This window comes from Periplaneta americana, chromosome 13 (genome assembly GCF_040183065.1).
Source record: "Periplaneta americana isolate PAMFEO1 chromosome 13, P.americana_PAMFEO1_priV1, whole genome shotgun sequence".
Lineage (NCBI taxonomy): Eukaryota > Metazoa > Arthropoda > Insecta > Blattodea > Blattidae > Periplaneta > Periplaneta americana.
The window spans coordinates 4,896,287-4,917,758 of NC_091129.1; the positions used below are offsets into that span (position 1 = coordinate 4,896,287).

General features: G+C 34.0%; 1 protein-coding gene across 2 annotated transcripts in view; it reads left to right on the forward strand.

Annotated features, from left to right (window-relative positions):
- LOC138711541 (retinol-binding protein pinta-like) overlaps positions 1 to 21,472 on the forward strand; it is a 58,406-nt gene that overhangs the window by 11,259 nt on the left and 25,675 nt on the right. For both annotated transcript variants that reach the window (XM_069842722.1, XM_069842723.1), the window contains exon 2: positions 18,372 to 18,519. In XM_069842722.1, the coding sequence (XP_069698823.1) occupies positions 18,372 to 18,519 (148 nt within the window). The remainder of the gene's footprint in view (positions 1 to 18,371; positions 18,520 to 21,472) is intronic.

Below are 21,472 nucleotides of genomic sequence, written 5' to 3' on the forward strand. Positions count from 1 at the left end.
AAATTCATTTCGGAATTGACATCGAAGGTAAATTAATATACATTTGGGTCAGCAGATAGTATCTAGATTCCTTTTATTTCTTTATTTTAAATGTATTGTTGATGTTGTATTTGTTCCTTGTTTCTGGATATTTACTTTTATTAGACTACGCGTTTCTTTAATTTAGAAATAATATTTTATCTTTGATTGCACTTTAACTCATACCATTACTAAGCTCAAAATGCTAATTCACTTTTATTCCAAAAACTATTTAAGGATTTTGAGCAAATATGAACTAAACATTTTGAAAACTTTGATGCAAGGAGCTTTTTAGTAACGTCAACATAATAGTACATTATGCAACGAGCCTATAACGATAGCAATTAAGAAGCGAGTATGGATGTTTATGAAACGAGCGCAAGCGAGTTTCATAATTTTCATACGAGCTTCTTAATTACCATTATAGGCGAGTTTCATACGACTTTTTATCCTCGACCATATTTCTAACTTGAAATTACTGGTATTCAGATGTATACATTTTATTTGTATCTGACAAGATCGGAAGTGACCTTGTTCTAGGTCGTGAATTGTGAGATGTGCGCAGACGCGAAAGTATTGATTTTTTCCGAGGAACAATAATGTCATTGACCTTGATGTAATCCCGTTAAACTTGGTATAACCTTCATTATTATTGAATTCGACATTGAAAAACGAGATGACAAATTGAATTTATTTCAATATTATTTACAATTAACGCTAATTATTATAGTAACAGAACATAACCTTCTGCGACAGTATTGGATTTCCAGCCTTCGTGCCCTTTCGCTAATTGTCTTTCGATTGCATATCCGAGAATAATCGATACTTGCGGTTTTATAACGGTACAAAGCTGACTTGACATTGGCTGAACAACTGTAAGCTGAGTTCTCACTGGCTGAAAACACCTGTACTTTAATGAGTAGGTGTACTTTAATGGCATGCATTAAAGGACTGCTACCAGGTGTATAATTACTACATTTCGGCGTGGTCGAGCATAAAATATACTTAAAAATATAATTTGAATACTATTAGACTTAATTGCACCAAATTTTCTACAGATGATATTATTATATATCTGTTTATATAGTTTAAATTTCACAAATTTTAGCCGAAATTCTGGAAGTTTTAAAAGCCATACATATCCCCTTAAATGATTGACCCCAAAAATTACGATGGCTCTCAATATCTTAATTTAATCAATTTGTTTTTTTCGTGTTACGTGCATCTCACAAATCACTCTAAGAAAACTCATTAAATAATCACGACTGAGAGTAAGGACTACATTTTCAAAATCACACAATCAATATACTCTATTTCAATCAATATTGTCATCATTATTTTTTCAACAATACTCAAAAGTACTTAGAGATCACACACGTCGAGTAGGTAGACCCTATTAGTTTCTCCTAACCAATGAAGTGAAGTATTTACATAATAAATATTTGCTTTTAACAAGAAAATGGTTTGCATACAATTAACATTTCCTATTTCTCTTTTTGTTCCTAAAAACCCTTCTTTTTGCGATTTCTTTATATATGTACAGGAACATCATTTTATTTTTACTAACATTTTAAATATTAACTTGCCTATACCTCTGGATCAACGCCGTTTGCTACTCCCTTCCACGACTGGAGTTCGATGATACTGGCGTAATATACAAACAAATCACTTTACTAGGTATAGGAGGGAAGAAAAGTAGTTCATCCATTTACGTAAACTAGGAAATATTGCGCTTTTGAGTTTGATCATTTTCATTAGGTTTTTGTTTAATCAAAATACAGTACAGTATTAACAATGAGTGTTTTTACTCACGAACTGAGCTGTCCATGTGGACGTATTCATTATGCAGTGTATATTATACTGTCTACAGCACATTAGCGTACAATATAGAGAATGAAGTTCAATTGAAAAATAATCATTATATGGATATTTAAACATTTTTATTAAATGGTGGCCGTTCATTTCGATACAGGCTTCAGTTCTAATGTGCATTTTATCGCATTGTAGACTATTGTACCTAATTCCAATTACCAGTTTCGTCCTTCGTACTAGTAACTCATGTTGAAATAATTCTATACCTACTCTATAAAAGAGTACCTTACGTACTGTAAATTCAGTCTTCACTTCTGCCCGATCCGAAAAGATAAAATTACTCAGACATACTATCGACTGTCCGCCAAGTGGTTATGTCGTAGGGTCGTAGAAAGGGAGGAAATCACGTGACAGTTAATTACTTAACGAGGCCCTTTTATTTAAGTTATTTTAAACACTTGTATAATATTACGTAGACGTCCAAGTCCTAACAGAAATTAATGTTCTCAGAAAAAAGCTAAGACAGCCCAGCCACTAGCTGGCGAATGAAAGCTGGTGGGGGAAACCGGGATACGACGTAGGCATATGGACGACAGTACCTGTGCGAAAATGATTCAATATTGAAAGCTCTTTCGTCACTGGAAAACGCGAACATATTTTTGGAACGTTCTGTTTACCATGACCGTAAGGCTACTGTGACTGTATATGCGGTCTTGGATCTGTGTGGAGGATGATTGAACTTCATTAATCAAAGGGGTGGGAGTGAAGTACATTAAAAAACTCAGGTACAATAAAAATTGAAGTAAAAATAAAATGATGTCCCTGTATATTATATAACTGAGTAATTAGCCCTATTACATAGCCAGAAATTTAGTAACGGAAGTCATTGTAATAATTGCTGCCTATATTCCCTGCATGTGTACGTACATCCCTGATGTCTACGTTACAGTGGATGCGCTATGCGCTCGTGATCAAGGTCGAGCTCTTCTACCGTGATTGGGAGCTAATATCGCCTAGTCTCTGGTTTACATCATCTTATATTCTTCTCAAAGTTAATTTCTTACTATCTTTTTTTGTATAGAGCATTATTTTTTTTGCACACACTGTGTCAGGTTTGAAACGCATGTCGTGAAATTACGAATTCTTTATAGATTTTTAATAAATTTCATCTCGTATAATTGTTAAATACCAAAAATTTGCAGATTCTGTGAATAGTGCATACGAAGTTTACATTGATGTTGATGATGGTAAGTACAGTCTTAGAAGAAGGTTCTGAGGTACAGATACTTTTAAGTCCCAGAAATGAGGCAGTGCACATGATCAGACATACAACGAAACAAAACTAATTTTATTACCTCAACTAATCCTTCCCTTGTGAACCAAGACGCTCGTCCTCTGATAATGCGGGCTGCCTCCTTTCTGGAACTTATAAATTATCAGTGCGACAAAACTTTTTTCTAAGACTGTTCAGTCGGACACTAAAGTCTACATACACCCCCATTTTTAGCATATTTTGTACAACCCTGAATGCACAGATGTTAACGTGAAACTCTATGTCTGCGTCCACTTCCATAACAACAAAAACCAAGGTATTCAGACCAGTATCTTGCACTACAAGCTTGTTAGGTGCAACTGTTTGAGTTTACTGAAGTACACAAGTCAACATACACTGCGATTCTTTCGTCAGTTGTAGGAGAGACGTTGCAGTGAACACAGTAAAATTGGTGCAGTTTGTTAAAACAGTAGATGTGTATTACAATACATAATTTGATCGCGTATCATGGATCCAAAAAGAACTGAAATATCAGTGGAGGTAAGAAAACATAAAATTGAGCTCAATAAAAAGGGCTTTTCACTGCGTAAAATTGGGGAAATTGTTAGAAGGAGGCATGCAAGTGTCCAAACCGTAATAAGAAACAACAATGATCGAGGAAGTGTACAAAACAAAGCCAGATGTGGAAGACCAACAAAATTATCTAACAGGGAGCAACGACACATCATTAGAAAAGTGAATTCAGATCCCATAATTACAGCTACGGAGTTGGCGGTAGATGTCGCAAATACTAGTGGAAATATTGTTCATCCCATCACAGTACGAAGACTTCTGAAAAAGCATGAGTTTCAAAGTAGAACAGCAAGGAAAAAACCATTCATAAGCATAAATGAACAGAAGCGCCTAGAATTTGCAACTCTGCATCGAAGTAAAGATCCCACATACTGCAATACAGTGCTTTTCACGGATGAGAGTAAATTCAGCATATTTCAATGTGATGGAAAGCAAAAGGTGTGGCGAAAAAAGAATGAAAGTTTGAAAAAGCAAAATCTTGTCCCATCAGTGAAGCATGGTGGTGGAAATATTCTTGTATGGGGTTGCATATCTGGAGCTGGAGTTGGTAATTTAGTATTTATTGAGGACATTATGGATAAATGGAAGTATCTCACCATATTAAAGGAGAATTTGAAACAATCTGTTGAGAAACTGGGACTAGGAACAGACTGGATGTTTCAGCAAGACAATGACCCCAAGCATACGGCCATTGTCGTAAAAGAATGGCTACTTTACAATGTACCAAAACAGTTGCATTCGCCTCCCCAGTCACCAGACATCAACTCAATTGAACATCTTTGGGGCGAACTAATGCAGAGGTTAAAAAAATACAAAAGCAAGAAGGATTTGAAAGCTGCCTTAGTGAAAGAGTGGAATAAATTTACATCAGCGGACACAAAAAAATTAGTGGAATCTATGCCTCGACGTTTGGAAGCTGTGATAGAAGCAAAAGGTGGAAATACAAAATATTAAATGGTGCCTGAAAGTGAAAATAATCAAAATGTATGTTGACTTTTGTACCTGAACGGTTTTTCTTTTGTGTTATTATATGGAACTGTTAATAATAATGCAGTATATATGTTGTTTTTCATCTCCTAAAATGTCTGTTTATGTCACAGAAAGTGAATACATAATATTTTCTTTATTGACTTTGAATTTAAGTGTTATTTTTAGGGTGTATGTAGACTTTTGTGTCCGACTGTATATTGTAAATGATAACGCGTAGAATGGGAAAATAATATATTGTCCTCACAGTTTGCTATTCATGACAAAAATAATCATGTGTCATCCATGACTAAAAGGGGAAATAAATGATAATTTTCTCAACAATGCAAACTGTTCCGGATGTAAATGAGGAAACAAAGGGACCAGTAATGACTGAATTTTATAATGATGCGAAAGGAGGTGTTGATACGTTTGACGAAATGTTACATGATTGTACCATTTCAAGATACACGCGCCGTTGACCAGTCCGTACCTATGTTTCTTTGAAGTCTCAGTCTAGCTGTTCTAATTACATTGGTCCTATGTAAGTACGTCAACACAGGCATCACAAAATCAGAAAACCAAGAAATCTTTTAAGAACTTGTATCGTCTCGCATGAAACGACGTTTAGACAATAATTTGCTCGTGACCTCTTTGTGAGCATTACTTTATTGAAACGAGGCAGGGATCCCGAAGAGGCCGAACGCAGACCCATCAAGCTACAAATACATTTTAACTGTTATTTCTCCTCCCGAGGAAAAGGCAGAAAAATATTCTAAGTATGGGAGGCCAGGTTGTAGTGGTCACAAAGTAAATCAGTATTGGCCGTTTTTCGGCACCTTAAAAATAAATTATTGTTTATCCTTTTATGATAAATATGTCACTTTTTGTGTGTAGGAAAGCCTTAATTTAATACTGAAAATGGTTCCATAAATATATCTGCATGTTCAATGCCTGGGATGTCATACTGTACAATTCATGTAACCAGTAGAGGATGAAAATGGTTTATTTTAGTATTGTGAAGAAAATGTTTATAAATATTACTATCTGTATAAGGCTATTATAAGCAAAACTCGTCTCATCCAAAATTTAAAGAAATGAGTAAGGCACGGCATCGCATACTTCAAGTTATTCCCTACCGTATGGAATTTGTTTGTACAGTTTCATGAGATCTAGAAAATCGTAATTAAATGCATAACTCGTCTAATTCATTACAAAATTAGATGCAAAACTTGCATGAACCTTCCATTAATTTCGGAGAAAATTCGTTTTAGTCCCTGGGTTTATGCAACTTTAATGAAGAGGCTGAAGCAAAGGCTGTCTAGTACTGCAGACATATATTTTTTTCAAACTATTGCATATTTCATCTGTTTTATTCCAATAAAAATTTCAAATAATAATAATAATAATAATAATAATAATAATAATAATAATAATAATAATACTTTATTGCAAAAACAAAGATACATAGTGATTTTTTTTATATAAAAACACTGTAGCACCCCCTGAAAGAGTAAGTTATTTACAGGTACCTAGGAGGCATTCCACATAATGTTAAGATATTTTATTAAATAAGAGAGTAAAAATTAAAAAAAGAAGAATAAAAAACACAGATGTTACAATAACTGAACTTTAAATTTTCGGAATATGTATTATAAGTCTTTCTCATGTTAAATTCTATCGTAATTGGTTAACATGTTTCGGCCTTGAATGGGCCTTCTTCAGAACTGGTTGCTGTTTGTCTTGGTCTACAAAAACATCTCAACACACAAACAACACAATGAAACAAATACAACCACACAGGTGTATACGAACTCAAATGTAACACCTGCAACAACTTCTACATAGGACAGACAGGCAGATCATTTCAAACACGTTACAAAGAACACATCACAGCCATAACAAAATTAAAAAACACCTCCACATATGCAGAACACGTCACAAGTGCTAACCACACCAACAGAGACATCAACACAGACATGGAAATACTGCACATGCAACCAAAAAGCCAGAAACTAAACACACTAGAACGATACGAAATACACAGATACACAAAAACACATCCAAATGAAATTCTCAACACACAACTCAATTTCAGAACACACACACTTTGACTCCACATTGCACTACACAAACACACCCCCCACAGGAAACAAAACAAAAGGCGCCAAGACCAGCAACAACCAGTTCTGAAGAAGGCCAAGAGCAGGCCGAAACATGTTAACCAAATACGATAGAATTCAACACGAGAAAGGCATATAATACACATTCCGAAGTGATATAGTGTTAAAAGTTGTGTAATCAAGATGTATGTTTAAATTTTCTCTGTTAACAGCAATTTTTAATAGATTGCTTTTAAATAAGGAGCATTAGAAAATTGTGTGTTTGGGAATTTAGCTATTATCATGTTGAGAAGCCTTGGACCGAAGTTGCTACTGTGATTATATGCTACAGCTGTAGTACATTTAGATACTGTCAAGCATATGCTGTCTGATATTTTGGTTTTATATTTACACTGGTGGCCATAATTCTGGAAACTTTTTGTTTTTGTACTGAATTATTATAACATCTGCATTGATTCACAGATTTATACAATTGAAAATGTTACTCGTGTCTGATTCGTTAATTATGGGGTTATAATAAAGGGATTATATTAAATCCTGAATATTTTAACAATAAATAACCATTACTGTGTGGGAAATTTTATTCTTGTCGTTTAAGATCTAAATATTAATTTCAGATTGCATTATAATTTCCCAATGTTTACTGTAATAAAAACTAGTCCTTTGTTGATTTTAAGATTATTGTTGATCGGTAGAAGCATTGTTGAGCACTGGTAGCATAAAATATGTACATTATTAATTTGTTTCTATCATTAGTCTGACTTAAGATTTCGTTATGTGAACAACTGATTGCTTTACAACAAACTTTATTGATCATTTTATCACAATGGATCCACCAAAGAACTGAACACCTTGTAGGGCAGTCACACTTCGACAAGAAGGCTACACAATCAAGAAAATTGCAAGAAAACTTGGTAATGGTGCTACATTGTCTGGCGTCCAGAAGGTATGGCAGAAGTACAAATCCACAAAATCTTGTAAAACAACACTTAGGACCGGTAGAAAGCCTGAAGTAAGTCCAAGAGATGTGAGGCAGATTTGTCGAATAGCATTGAAAGATCGAAGGAAATCTTCTAAAGAGATATAGGAAGTTCTACACAGCAATTGACTTAGTATTTTATATATTATTTTAATGTACCGAAGTACATATGATATTTCCATGCAGATATTCTGCGTCATCATATGATGAAAGAGTAATGGAACGGAGAAAAATTCTCTCCGGCGCCGGGATTTGAATCCGGGTTTTCAGCTCTACGTGCTGATGCTTTATCCACTAAGCCACACCGGATACAACTCCGACGCCGGTTAGAATCGTCTCAGATTAAGCTCCAACTCTTGGGTTCCCTCTAGTGGCCGCCCTCTGCACTACGTCATAGATATCTATGAACGCAGGAAGGAAGTCCACACATGTGCTGAGGTGCACTTGATATCATATGTACTTCGGTACATTAAAATAATATATATGATATGCGTAATCACTTCGTGATTTAAGACGGCGCTTATTCCGTCGGATCCCGGCCAACTAGTCACTCATATCAAGTGCACCTCAGCACATGTGTGGACTTCGTTCCTGCGTTCATAGACATCTATGACGTAGTGCAGAGGGCGGCCACTAGAGGGAACCCAAGAGTTGGAGCTTAATCTGAGACGATTCTAACCGGCGTCGGAGTTGTATCCGGTGTGGCTTAGTGGATAAAGCATCAGCACGTAGAGCTGAAAACCCGGGTTCAAATCCCGGCGCCGGTGAGAATTTTTCTCCGTTCCATTACTCTTTCATCATTAGTATTTTATGCTACCAGTGCTCAACAATACTTCTGCTGATCAACAATAATCTTAAATTCAAGAATGGACCAGTTTTATTACAGTAAATAATGGGAAATTATAATGAAATCTGAAATTAATATTTAGATCTTAAAGGACAAGAACATAATTTCCCACATAGTAATGATAATTTATTGTTAAAATATTCAGGATTTAATATAATACTTTTATTACAACCTCATAAGTAACGGGTCAGTCACGAATAACATTTTCAATTGTATAAATATGTGAATTAATACAAATGTTATAATAATTCAGTACAAAAACAAAAAGTTTCCAGAATTATGGCCACCAGTGTATGTGGATATACAGTAAATTAAATACATTTCGGGTTTTATGTACGAAATTCAGTAATACATTGTTATAAATTTGATGGAAGTCGAATACTTTAAATTCTGAATACAGCAGCTCTGAAAGATAATCAAGAGGTTTATGAAGGCATATTTTTATTATTCTTTTCTGTAGCAGAGTTATTGGCATGAGGGAGGTACTATAAGCACTACCCCATCCTATAATGCCGTATTGTAGTATAGCTTGTACTAATGCGGGGTAAATCAGTCCTAAAGTGTGGACAGTCAAGTAATTTCGTAGGGTGACAAAATATTGAATAATTTTTCTTAATCTAATGCACAAAAAAGAACAAGTTTATCCCAAAAGTTAATGTAAGTCGATTATTATTCTGAGGACTTTAACTTCAGGAGATTCATTCAGAATGGGACAACTATTAGAACAATAATTTATTCTTAATGAATTACGTACTCCCAAGAAACTAGTTCGATTAATTAAAATGTGTCTCAGTGAAACGTACAGCAAAGTTCGTATAGGTCAGTTTCTGTCAGATGCGTTTCCAATTCACTGTGGGCTAAAGCAAGGAGATGCACTATCACCTTTACTTTTTAACTTTGCTCCAGAGTATGCCATTAGGAAAGTCCAGGAAAACAGAGAGGGCTTGGAACTGAACGGGTTACATCAGCTTCTTGTCTATGCGGATGACGTGAATATGTTGGGAGAAAATCCACAAACGATTAGGGAAAACACGGAAATTCTACTTGAAGCAAGTAAAGAGATAGGGTTGCAAGTAAATCCCGAAAAGACTAAGTATATGATTATGTCTCGTGACCAGAATATTGTACGAAATGGAACTATAAAAGTTGAAGTTTTATACTTCGAAGAGGTGGAAAAATTCAAATATTTGGAGCAACAGTAATAAATATAAATGACACTCGGGAGGAAATTAAACGCAGACTAAATATGGGAAATACCTATTATTATTCGGTTGAGAAGCTTTTGTCATCTAGTCTGCTCTCAAAAAATTTGAAAGTTAGAATTTATAAAACAGTTATATTACCGGTTGTTCTGTTTGGTTGTGAAACTTGGACTCTTACTTTGAGAAAGGAGCAGAGATTGAGGGTTTTTGAGAATAAGGTTCTTAGGAAAATATTTGGAGCTAAAAGGGATGAAGTTACAGGAGAAAGGAGAAAGTTGCACAACGCAGAGCTGCACGCATTGTACTCTTCACCTGACATTTAGGAGCATTAAATCCAGACGTTTTAGATGGGCAGGGAATCTAGCAGTTATGGGCGAATCCATAAATGCATATAGAGTGTTAGTTGGGAGACCAGAGGGGAAAAGACCTTTGGGGAGGCCGAGACGTAGATGGGAAGATAATATTAAAATGGATTTGAGGGAGGTGGGATATGTTGATAGAGACTGGATTAATCTTGCTCAGGATAGGGACCACTGGCGGGCTTATGTGAGGGCGGCAATGAACCTCCGGGTTCCTTAAAAGCCAGTAAGTAAGTAAGTTTCTTGGGAATACTAAGTTCAATAAAAGTATACACTGAACTATTCATTTTCTAAAGATTAACATTACCACTATAAAACTTGTAACACAAGTTATGAAATTATCAGTCCGTTCTGTTAGCAAATGCGGGCTACATACGTTGGAGCCTGAAATGAATTTATAACACTATTTATTACCTGTAATTACTAATGAATATAAGAAGTTCCTTACGTAAGAGTTTTAATCTTGTTGACCTCAAAACTTCAACAAATAATATAACTGACATGAGTTTAAACGTAAACAGATCTGGGTTTTAATGTTGTTTTTATTTTTAACATACAAATAAAAATTGTCCTTGATTATGAAATATCATTATTTTGATACAAATTGTCTTATTTTACATTAAATTATAATCATTTAACTCTTGGAATTATATGTAACTAGTGGCTTGTGCAGCAAATGCTGCTGCAAACTAAGTTCGTTAGACGTTCAAATATAAAATTTCCAGATTTATTTTCAATGAAGAATACTTGTCATTTTGATAGTTATTTGCTTCCATAATAATGAAACATACTCCATCTGAATGGATTTTTTTAGATCAAATAATTTTTCTTGAAATTATCCAACTTTAGTTTTTGAGTTTCAGCGCGAAAACGCAAGTATCAATGTCAGGACGATAGCAATAGCTATTTCAAGCCATTGTGGAATGTAGGCAAAAGTTAAAAAAAATGTCAGGTTTGCTAAGCTTTCGAACAATAGCATTTTCCTATAGCTGCTGCATGTAGAACTTGAAATGTAGAGCTTAAAATCATTTTATCCTACTACGAGATCATGCTGAAATGATCTGGAGACTACAAAATTTTCTAGGCCTCTTATTTTATCAGTAAGTAATACCTTATTATCTGTCCTTAGGAACTGTAATTTTTGCGCTCTCTCGAGCCAATACTGAAGACGACAAATACTGTATCAATATCTACACTACACCGCCATTGAGTATATGAAAAAGACCCAACGCCACTGTGTTAAAAAGTATAAAATTTTTGATTTTTAATAACAATATTATTATCTTACTTAAGTTTTGTAGTTATATAGAATATAGCAGTCACTCAGTAAATTATAGAAATTAAGATCGAAATTAAGATATTCTCTACATTTACTTACATAACCTCAAAACGTTTCACTTTCATGTCATCAACATAGCATCAATATTATGTACAATTAATGAAAAATAGACGCATCATGATATTAACTATAATAATATTTAATTTCTAATGGTAATAATGTCATCAAACCACCTCAAGTTTCGTAGATTTGAATATCCAATACACAGCTGTACTCAGAAAATTATACACTGCAGAATCAGTTTTTAATAACAAATTGAATTGAGCTCTAAATATGTCGGCAATCCTGCAGGTCATGGCCTTCGTGTAATAGCCTATTGTTTACTGTAGTGTGTTTTTTGTTCTGAAATTCAATCAAGTCGGCCGTGATTCAATAAAATTAGTTCTCAAATCAGACAACAGATGGATTTTGGAAAATAGGAAAATTATGTAGGAAAACTGACATTTCACTGAAAACTACTATTTTTCCGAAAAACTTTGGATGCCAGGCATGAAAATGAGGTGTCACTCATTAAAATCTGTTCAGCCGTTTTCCCGTAATTTCCATTACCAGTTCAAATTATATATATATATATATATATATATATATATATATATATAGATGAAACACATCTACATTTTGCTATTATTATTATTATTATTATTATTATTATTATTATTATTATCAGTGATCGCCAAAAGCTGTGTCGCGACACATGCCCCTGCCTCCACTCAAGCGTAACCATGACATCATACCCCCACCCTCTGTTTACAGCCATCACTTCGATATAAGTAAAGACATTTATCAGCAGCGGACGTACGCATGTTATGTTACAAGTGTGTAGGGTAATATATTTCGATGTCTTTTCCATAACAGATAGTAAGTAAAAACTTAATTTTAAGGAGCATGGGAGCAAAAGTATTTATTTTGTGCAGATGGCAAAAATATGAGATACTTAATTTGTTGTGAAATTTTAAATCAAGTATGAAAGAAGAATGCACGTTGTCATTATTCTTCTTGATATGAAGACTACCACGCCCTTACTTGTAATTTGAATATTTCATTAATAAATAAACAATAAAAAGTATCGGCTTCTATGTCTTAATTGGAGTAAAATACTTCCAGGTTTTTTTTCAAGTATATAGTGTAATTTACAGACTTCGAGACTTCGGACCCAATAGAGCAGTTCAGTGGGAAATCCGCATAACGGCGTACTGAGTATAGTGGTAAAGCGTACAGTGGGTGGGGGTACTGTAGAATGAATGCCAACAAATACGCAAAGAAAAAGCTCTGGATTTGAAGGTTGTGACTAATAATTTGGTTTTCACATAAACTCATTTTCAAACTGTGTCTGAAACTATTACAGGGTTAGAAAAGTCAGAGCAAGAGATGCCGGAAGCCCTCACATTAATTTAGAAAATGACGCAGGGAATTAATGAGACACCAAGTACACCGGTTACTGAACGTGTAAAACAGAAGTGGAAATGAATTTTATACAAAAATTACGGATATGGAACATTGTGTAACATAAACAGTATATTAGTGGGCATAGAATCACCCCAGAATAAAGGACTGTCTCTTAGAGACTGCAATGATGTTAGGTTTTATCGTTTTGCTCCAATCACGTCATGCGACGTAGATCGCAGCTTTCCACAGTACAAACTTTGGCAGATAACCGAAAAAGATTTACGTTTGAGACACTGAGAATGTATCTTGTAGTAGGTACATTGCAATTCGGTACTGTAACTGCACTTCCTAAAGACGACCAATAGGATAAATGAATAAATTAAAATTGCTACATGTTTATTTCCACCATTAACACTGTGTATAATTAAACACAAATGCTTATAAAAGACAGGAGAATAAATGCTTTTCACATTCTTTTGACACTGTTATTGTGTAAATGTACATTTACTTTCAGAATGTACATATGTGCGTGTTTCCCCATACTACCGTACTCTACTCTAAATAGCAACGTTGTTACCTCAACACATCTCTACCTACCTGCAGCGAGTCAACAACCTATAGTGCATGCACAGCAAACTTATTGAATCGGGTCCAAAGTCTCGAAGCCTGGTAATTTACAACTTCGTAATCAGCCTGGTACTTTTTTCTAATTTCAAATGTCTGCTAGTAAGTAAGAAATTAGATTTCTTTTATTTTATTAATAATACAAAAATAATGACTAGGAGGATAAGAAATTAACATGGACAATAGTGTGTATAGTTGATAATTAGAAGAATATTATATTGCTTTCGTTTTTTGGTCACAGTTCGTCTCTGCACTGTTATTCACTGCATTACCTGAGGAGATACCCACTCCACCCCTCTCCCTGCGATAATGGTGTGCGGGTTGCATTTCTACTACGTCACAATTTCGTGGTGTTTGGCAAACATTGTTATTATTATGATTATTATTATTATTATTATTCCATTGTTTTCTGTGTCGCTGTTATATTTTCTCTGCATTTTTATACTGATTAAGTGGAAGAGAAGGTCTTCTGGTCTTAAATCTGCCAGTGATAATAAATGAATTAAATAAATGAACAAATAAATTAAATTGTATGAAAGATCATCGTGGCACATCAGTCTTTATCACTATAGTGCATTGTAAACAGTCTATGAGGTGTAGTTTTGTATCATGAATAGAAGGTCAACTTCAGCACAAACAATATGCTGTGGCACGGGTCAAATATGACGTCACGTCAATATAGTCCATGAAGAGCTAACCTTATTTCCGTACGTCCTGGGACAATATACGGTCCCTATTAATGACTGTATTTCTTAATGTTACACAATAATATTTCTTTACAAAAGTGAATACATTCTACACTCTAGGATACTTATGTTGGATATCGTAAAATAACTACAATATGTATCTGAAGATACCACACAGACGAAAAACTTTATACTTTCATTTCTATTAACATGCTTTAGTAAATATTAATTTGTAACAAGAATGATAAGTCATATGACTGAAAATTTTAAATAAGTATATTTCTTAACGAGTAAGAGTATTGGGCTAGAAAATATTTAGCCTATATTTCAGGAACAAAATTTGTGTTGTATATGTGGGATTTTAAAGTATTTCCGATATTTCTCAGTCTATGTCAAAATTTTTAATTTAATTTAATTTATTTATTTAATCTGGCAGAGCTAAGGCCAGTAGGTCTTCTCTTCCGCCCAGCCAGACTCTAATTCTAATTGAATACAATTGCTTACATAGTTATTACATTCATATCTAGACCAAAAAACAACATGAAAGTAAATAATGAAAGCTGGATAAGTAATGTTAGTGTGACAATAATAAATATTGGTAAGAAATAGTTACAATAATAATAATAATAATAATAATAATAATAATAATAATAATAATAATAATAATAATAATAACAGTAGTAGTAGTGGTAGTAATAGCAGTAATAATAATAATAATAATAATAATAATAATAATAATAATAACAATAACTTACAAATGGCTTTTAAGGAACCCGAAGGTTCATTGCCGCCCTCACATAAGCCCGCCATCGGTCCCTATCCTGTGCAAGATTAATCCAGTCTCTATCATCATACCCCACCTCCCTCAAATCCATTTTAATATTATCCTCCCATCTACGTCTCGGCCTCCCTAAAGGTCTTTTTCCCTCCGGTCTCCCAACTAACACTCTATATGCATTTCTGGATTCGCCCATACGTGCTACAATAATAATAATAATAATAATAATAATAATAATAATAATAATAATACTATTAATAATAATAATGAGATAATTTAGATATTTATCTGTGATATATATAACCATTAAACATTGAGAAATCTGAAACAATTATTATTGTTAACAAGAATTGTTAGAAAAATATTTCGTTAGCCTATTCTTAAATTGGTTTGATGTCTGACATTCCCTGACATTACTCGGTAGGGAATTCCAAAGCCGAGGAACAGCCACAGTGAAAGAAGATGAATATGAGGATGTTCGGTGGGAGGGAATGGATAATATTGAGGAGTGTTGTGATCGTGTGTCTAGGTTATGATGGGTGAATAAATTTAGAATGCGAGACGCAAGATAGACTGGAGTGGAGAAATGCAGTACTGTATGTGAAAGAGAAGGGAAAGACAGTGGATTTTCCTACGATCTTCTGGACGGAGCCAGGATAACATTTCGAGGGATGGTGTTACATGATCAGCCCGGCGAATTGCACAGCCCGGCGAAAATCTCCCCCATAATGGGAGAAATCGAAGTTAGGCTATTATTGTATTTTCTTAAATAAAGAAGTATAAATTTCCACCATTTATAAAATGTACGGAAAACATATCCCTACAATACATATTAGGGGAAAAAAATATAATACAATTTGCATAAATTGGTCCCTAAATTAACATTTTTTCTTAGCGTGTCGGGATGTTCTAAACAACTGTGTATATTAGCATTTAGCTTTTCTCTAAAGAAGGACTGACCAATGATATCACCAACTATACCAGCCCTAACGTTAAGATTTTGTGGATATTGCGTTTGGTTCTTCTCTATCCATTGTGGATCAGTATTGGCAGTTGTGTCTGTTGACAGATCCATTAAGGCAGAATGTGGCTTCATCTAAGAATACAACTGTCTAAGAAAAACTGGATTGTTGTTAATGCGCTCCATCATTAATTCGCAAAACTGCATTCTTCTATCGGAATCGTTCTCTAAAAGTTCCTGCAAAGGTTGAATTTTATAAGGATGTTGCTTGACACTATTAAGGATTTTCATCGCGGAACATAAAATTTGTAATGGAATGCATTGGATTTTCTTGCACACGGAGGAGAACATCCAATGAAGTATTCTCGTAAGTTGCACTTTTCAGGCGACCTGATATTGGTAAGTCCTTTACGCTTCAAATTTCAGTAAATTTCCTTACGATTCTTGTCAATGTTGTATGTGGAAATGGATTGCGATCTGGATGCATACCGTATCATTGAATAAATTCGCCACACCTCTGTCTCCATAGCCAAGCGTAATTAAAATTAGAATTATTTCCCTTTCACTCAACATCAGATAGAATTATTTAACGCACTAGATGACAGATTCAATCTCTTAAATAAGATGTTTCCGTGGCAATAAACATGATTTCACGGATATAAATAAAAGACAGTCAAATCACGGTAAATAAATGAAACGTTTTACCCATATTCCATGAATATAAACAAAGGACAGTCAAATCACGGTAAACAAAAGAAGCGTTTTACCATATTCCATGAATATAAACAAAGGAGAGTCAAATCACGATAAAAAAAATAAGCGTTTAACTCATATTCCATGAATATAAACAAGGGACAGTCAAATCGCGATGAACAAAAGAAGCGTTTTACCATATTCCATGAATATAAACAAAGGAGAGTCAAATCACGATAAAAAAATAAGCGTTTAACTCATATTCCATGAATATAAACAAGGGACAGTCAAATCGCGATGAACAAAAGAAGCGTTTTACCATATTCCATGAATATAAACAAAGGACAGTCAAATCACGGTAAACAAAAGAAGCGTTTTACCATATTCCATGAATATAAACAAGGGACAGTGAAATCACGGTAAACAAAAGAAGCGTTTTACCATATTCCATGAATATAAACAAAGGACAATCAAATCACGGTAAACAAAAGAAGCGTTTTACCATATTCCATGAATATAAACAAAGGAGAGTCAAATCACGATAAAAAATATAAGCGTTTAACTTATATTCCATGAATATAAACAAAGGACAGTCAAATCACGGTAAACAAAATAAAGCGTTTTACCCATATTCCATGAAGATAAACAAAGGACAGTCAAATCACGGTAAACAAAAGAAGCGTTTTACCCATATTCCATGAATATAAACAAAGGACAGTCAAATCACGGTAAACAAAAGAAGCGTTTTACCCATATTCCATGAATATAAACAAAGGACAGTCAAATCACGGTAATCAAAAGAAGAGTTTTATCCATATTCCATGAATATAAACACAGGGAAGTCAAACCACAGTAAACAAAAGAAGCGTTTTACTCGTATTTTTCGTTAGCCTACATTTTTTTCTGTTTTCCTGATTTAGCAACAATATATTTGTACAGTAGTATGGAGTGTGGAAACTTTTTGAAAAGCTCTTACTAACTGTGAGCATTATTCGAAAATATAAACATATATTGGGTAATCCATTTAAAATAGGGGAGTTAGAGTTATTTCCGGTTAAACCGGAAATTGAAAACTAGGTAATACCATTATCAAGTTCTTAGTGTACCGCTATCCCCACTCCGAGTTTCATGTCACTCGACCACATGCTTCAAAAGTTATAAAGATGGTGCGAGACTTTTTACTAACTGTGTATAGTCATTATTCTTTAATTTATGGAATTTTATATTGAAATGTATGAAGACTTAGATTAATATAATTATTTTTATATAATTTGTTTATTATAAATTTCACAGAACATTTCTACGGGTTTTGACTTTTGAAGCAGAAATCGAACAACGTAGACCCTATCTCCTGGCAAATTTTTTGTTATGGATGATCTTTACATTGTATATCATCTTTGACTCTATTCTGTAATTTTTCGTAAAGCATGTATTTTTTTATTGGGTTATTTTAAGACGCTGTATCAACATCTAGGTTATATAGCGTCTGAATGATATGAAGGTGATAATGCCGGTGAAATGAGTCCGGGACCAGCACCGAAAGTTACCCAGCATTTGCTCGTATTGGGTTGAGGGAAAACCCCGAAAAAAACCTCAACCAGTAACTTGCCCCGACCGGGATTCGAACCCGGCTCACCTGGATTCGCAGCCAGACGCGCTGACCGTTACTCCACAGGTGTGGACGCAAAGCATGTAAAATATAATGCATCCGATTAGCACGGTTTTATCAGTTAGATTTTCTTCTTTCTCCAGATGAAAATCGCAGTCTTGCCTCCTGCATCCAGGGAAGAAATTAAAGAATTATGGAAATTATATTATTCAGATGAAAGCAACGCCATAGATGCCGTTAATCAACTGAAAGAATGGCTATGGTCACAGCCTCATCTACCAAAAGTTCTTGGTAAGTATTCAACAGTATCTGTTTTAATATTACTTCAGGTAGGATATGTTATTAATTTTTAGTACAATATTCTAACATTTTTCATGTGTTGCATTTTGTTTAAAATACGTATCTCTATCATCAAAATCATCCTTTTATTTTAAGGTTTACATCTTGAATCTGTTTTGCTTTCATATTTTCTTTCTACCACTTCCTAAATTATTCAACATTGCGGTATCCCTCGAGTTGATAATCTATTTTAGTTTATGGTACGTTCAATTTTATATTTTGTCAATAAGATTTATCCACTTGTTTCTGTAAAGTGTTAATTTTAATTTAGTTCGTCTCTTATGTTTCCTTTCGGGATCTAGTCTATTACACTACATCCTTTCATAGTTCCAAAGAATCTCATCTCTGTTCTATAAAACGAAAATATCCGACGGTATGATCACATATCACCGTCCTTCGCAAGTCTCTCGTGGCTCCGACTTAAAGAACGTAGAACTTTACACTCTTTGTCTTTACTCTTTCGAATTCTGCACACTTCAACACCAAATTACCTTTCGTCTCGTTTCTCTTATCTATACTCTAACCACGACGTAAATACCAGATCACTTATCTGTGGCACGCTAAGTATACTTCTTCATAGAACATCTTGTTATTCATCATCTTTTACAATATCCACCTCGCGTCAATGGAATTCCTTGTCACAAAGTATTAGGGGCTGCAAGACAATAAACACCTTTAAGAACAGCTTAAAAGATAACCTTATTAGCATTTCACTCCAATCATACTGATTCAAACTATCACTGACTACATTGTTACTTTTTTCTTTAGACATCATCCTGATTGTGCTGTATTTTAATTGTCTCGTAATAATCTCTTTCTATTATCTAATATTATTTGAAATATATTAACATTCTATGTATTTTAGTTTAATTCTGCTACACAGTTTATTTCAGTGTTTAATTAATAGTTCATAATATTTTGTTGTTTAATTTTTAAATACCTTTTGTATACATGTAACTCTCATCTAAATCAAATTGTTGGATTCTTTGTAAGTTCATGCATATGTATATACACTTTTTGCTGGTTGAGTGGAAGAGAAGGCCTTACGGCCTTAACTCTGCGAGCTAAAATAAATCATTATTATTATTATTATTATTATTATTATTATTATTATTATTATTATTATTATTATAAATTGAATCAGTTATTTGGAAAATGCCAAATTATTTACAGGAATAATAACATAAAACTGTAAGTGATATTGGGCAACGTCTTGTACTTCTTTAATTAAAATTTATTTTAAACTTTCCATAAAGATAGTGTTAATTTTTTAGGAAAAACATATTTTTATTAAGTGGGGATATGTTGTGATGGAGGAAATAAATTAAATACCGATATATTGATATTGCAATATATTCCAAACCTAATTTCGATAAACGATATATATCGCAGAAAATATATCGATATATCGAACGATTATCGATATATCGCTATTCCGTAAGCAAATTGCATTTCAAGGCATACATTTAGTGTGTTACAATAAAATTACTTAAATTTTAATATTCCTTTTTACCACTGAAATTAACATCATAACAGTCAAAAGCATAAATGTAAAATTGTAACAATAAACAATACATTTTCAATAACATATGATGTAGGTCCTAACCTAAATCTAAATTATGGTGGAGGCAAGGGAGATTAAATAATGACATAGTGGGAAAAAGTTAAGTGAACTTTACAACGTAACAATTTTTAAATGTAAGTAAACAGAACTTGTAATTATTTTTTAATGTAAGTAAACCGTACTTAGAATGTTACAAGTTTTAACAAACTTCACAGTTGATTTGATACAATTCTTTTATAGTAAGTTCCCATTGCAATTTATAGTTACACTCCAACATTCCAAACAACAATGGTGATGATTATAGGGATAGAATTTTTATGCAGTAAAAGATATAATAAGAAAACAATGTCACCACTAGGTTGTGCATAGAAATCAAAGACGTAAACAAATGTCACATCGGTATTAAATCCTTGTTTCTCTTTCCAATTCAGAATCTATACTAATAATAAATCTGTAGCCGAAATACCATCTCGCTATCAGAATTACATCGGCGCTAAATAAACCAGTAATTGATAAAGCTTCGTTAAATAAATAAGTAAAAAAATATATAAAAAACGGCCAAACAAGTCACTCAGTTGAGTGCGCTCCTAGTATAATGACAGTTGACATTTGACATACACGTCAACGTATATGCCTAACTTGGAGTCAGGCCACAAAGGGAAACATTGAAGGAGGAAGGTTCGATCCGATGCTGTGGATTGAATTCGGCGTAGCTCAGTGCTCAGAGCGCTTGGTACGTAGAACCAAGGACCCGGGTTCGATCCCCGGCGCCGGAGCGAATTTTTGTCCTCAAATATTAATTAATAAAGTATGCTTTACAAACCACTGCTTTGTAAATTATAACTGAGTAGTCTAATGTTTCTTGTGTTACAATTGTGAAATACAGATACTGACAATAATTGTTTTTTTTTCCCCTTCTGCTAAGTGTGTTTATAATGTCCAAGTGTCAATTTAATCCAACACTATAAGCGCAGATTAGATTCTTGTACACCCCTCCGGCTAGGAACTGGCAAGAGCATAGATGGGCATCGTGCCTCACTTGAGAAATAATGCCTCACTGGCCTCCACACAGGTTATCGCTGTGAGTGACATCATCTACACAGTCCCCGTTCCTCCCTCACGTATCTCCTATGCGTGGGCAGGTTCTATATCAGTTTCATAAGCAATATCAGTGGTGGCATAATGGCATTATCAAAGCAGAATGTACGCGTTAGAAAACGATATTTCATGAGAAATGGGAGGAAGAGTTTTTTTTGCTGTTTAGAAGGGGAGAACATACGATATATGTTATGCTCGAAAATCCTATTAGGCATTAATAAATTTAATATACAACGACATTAC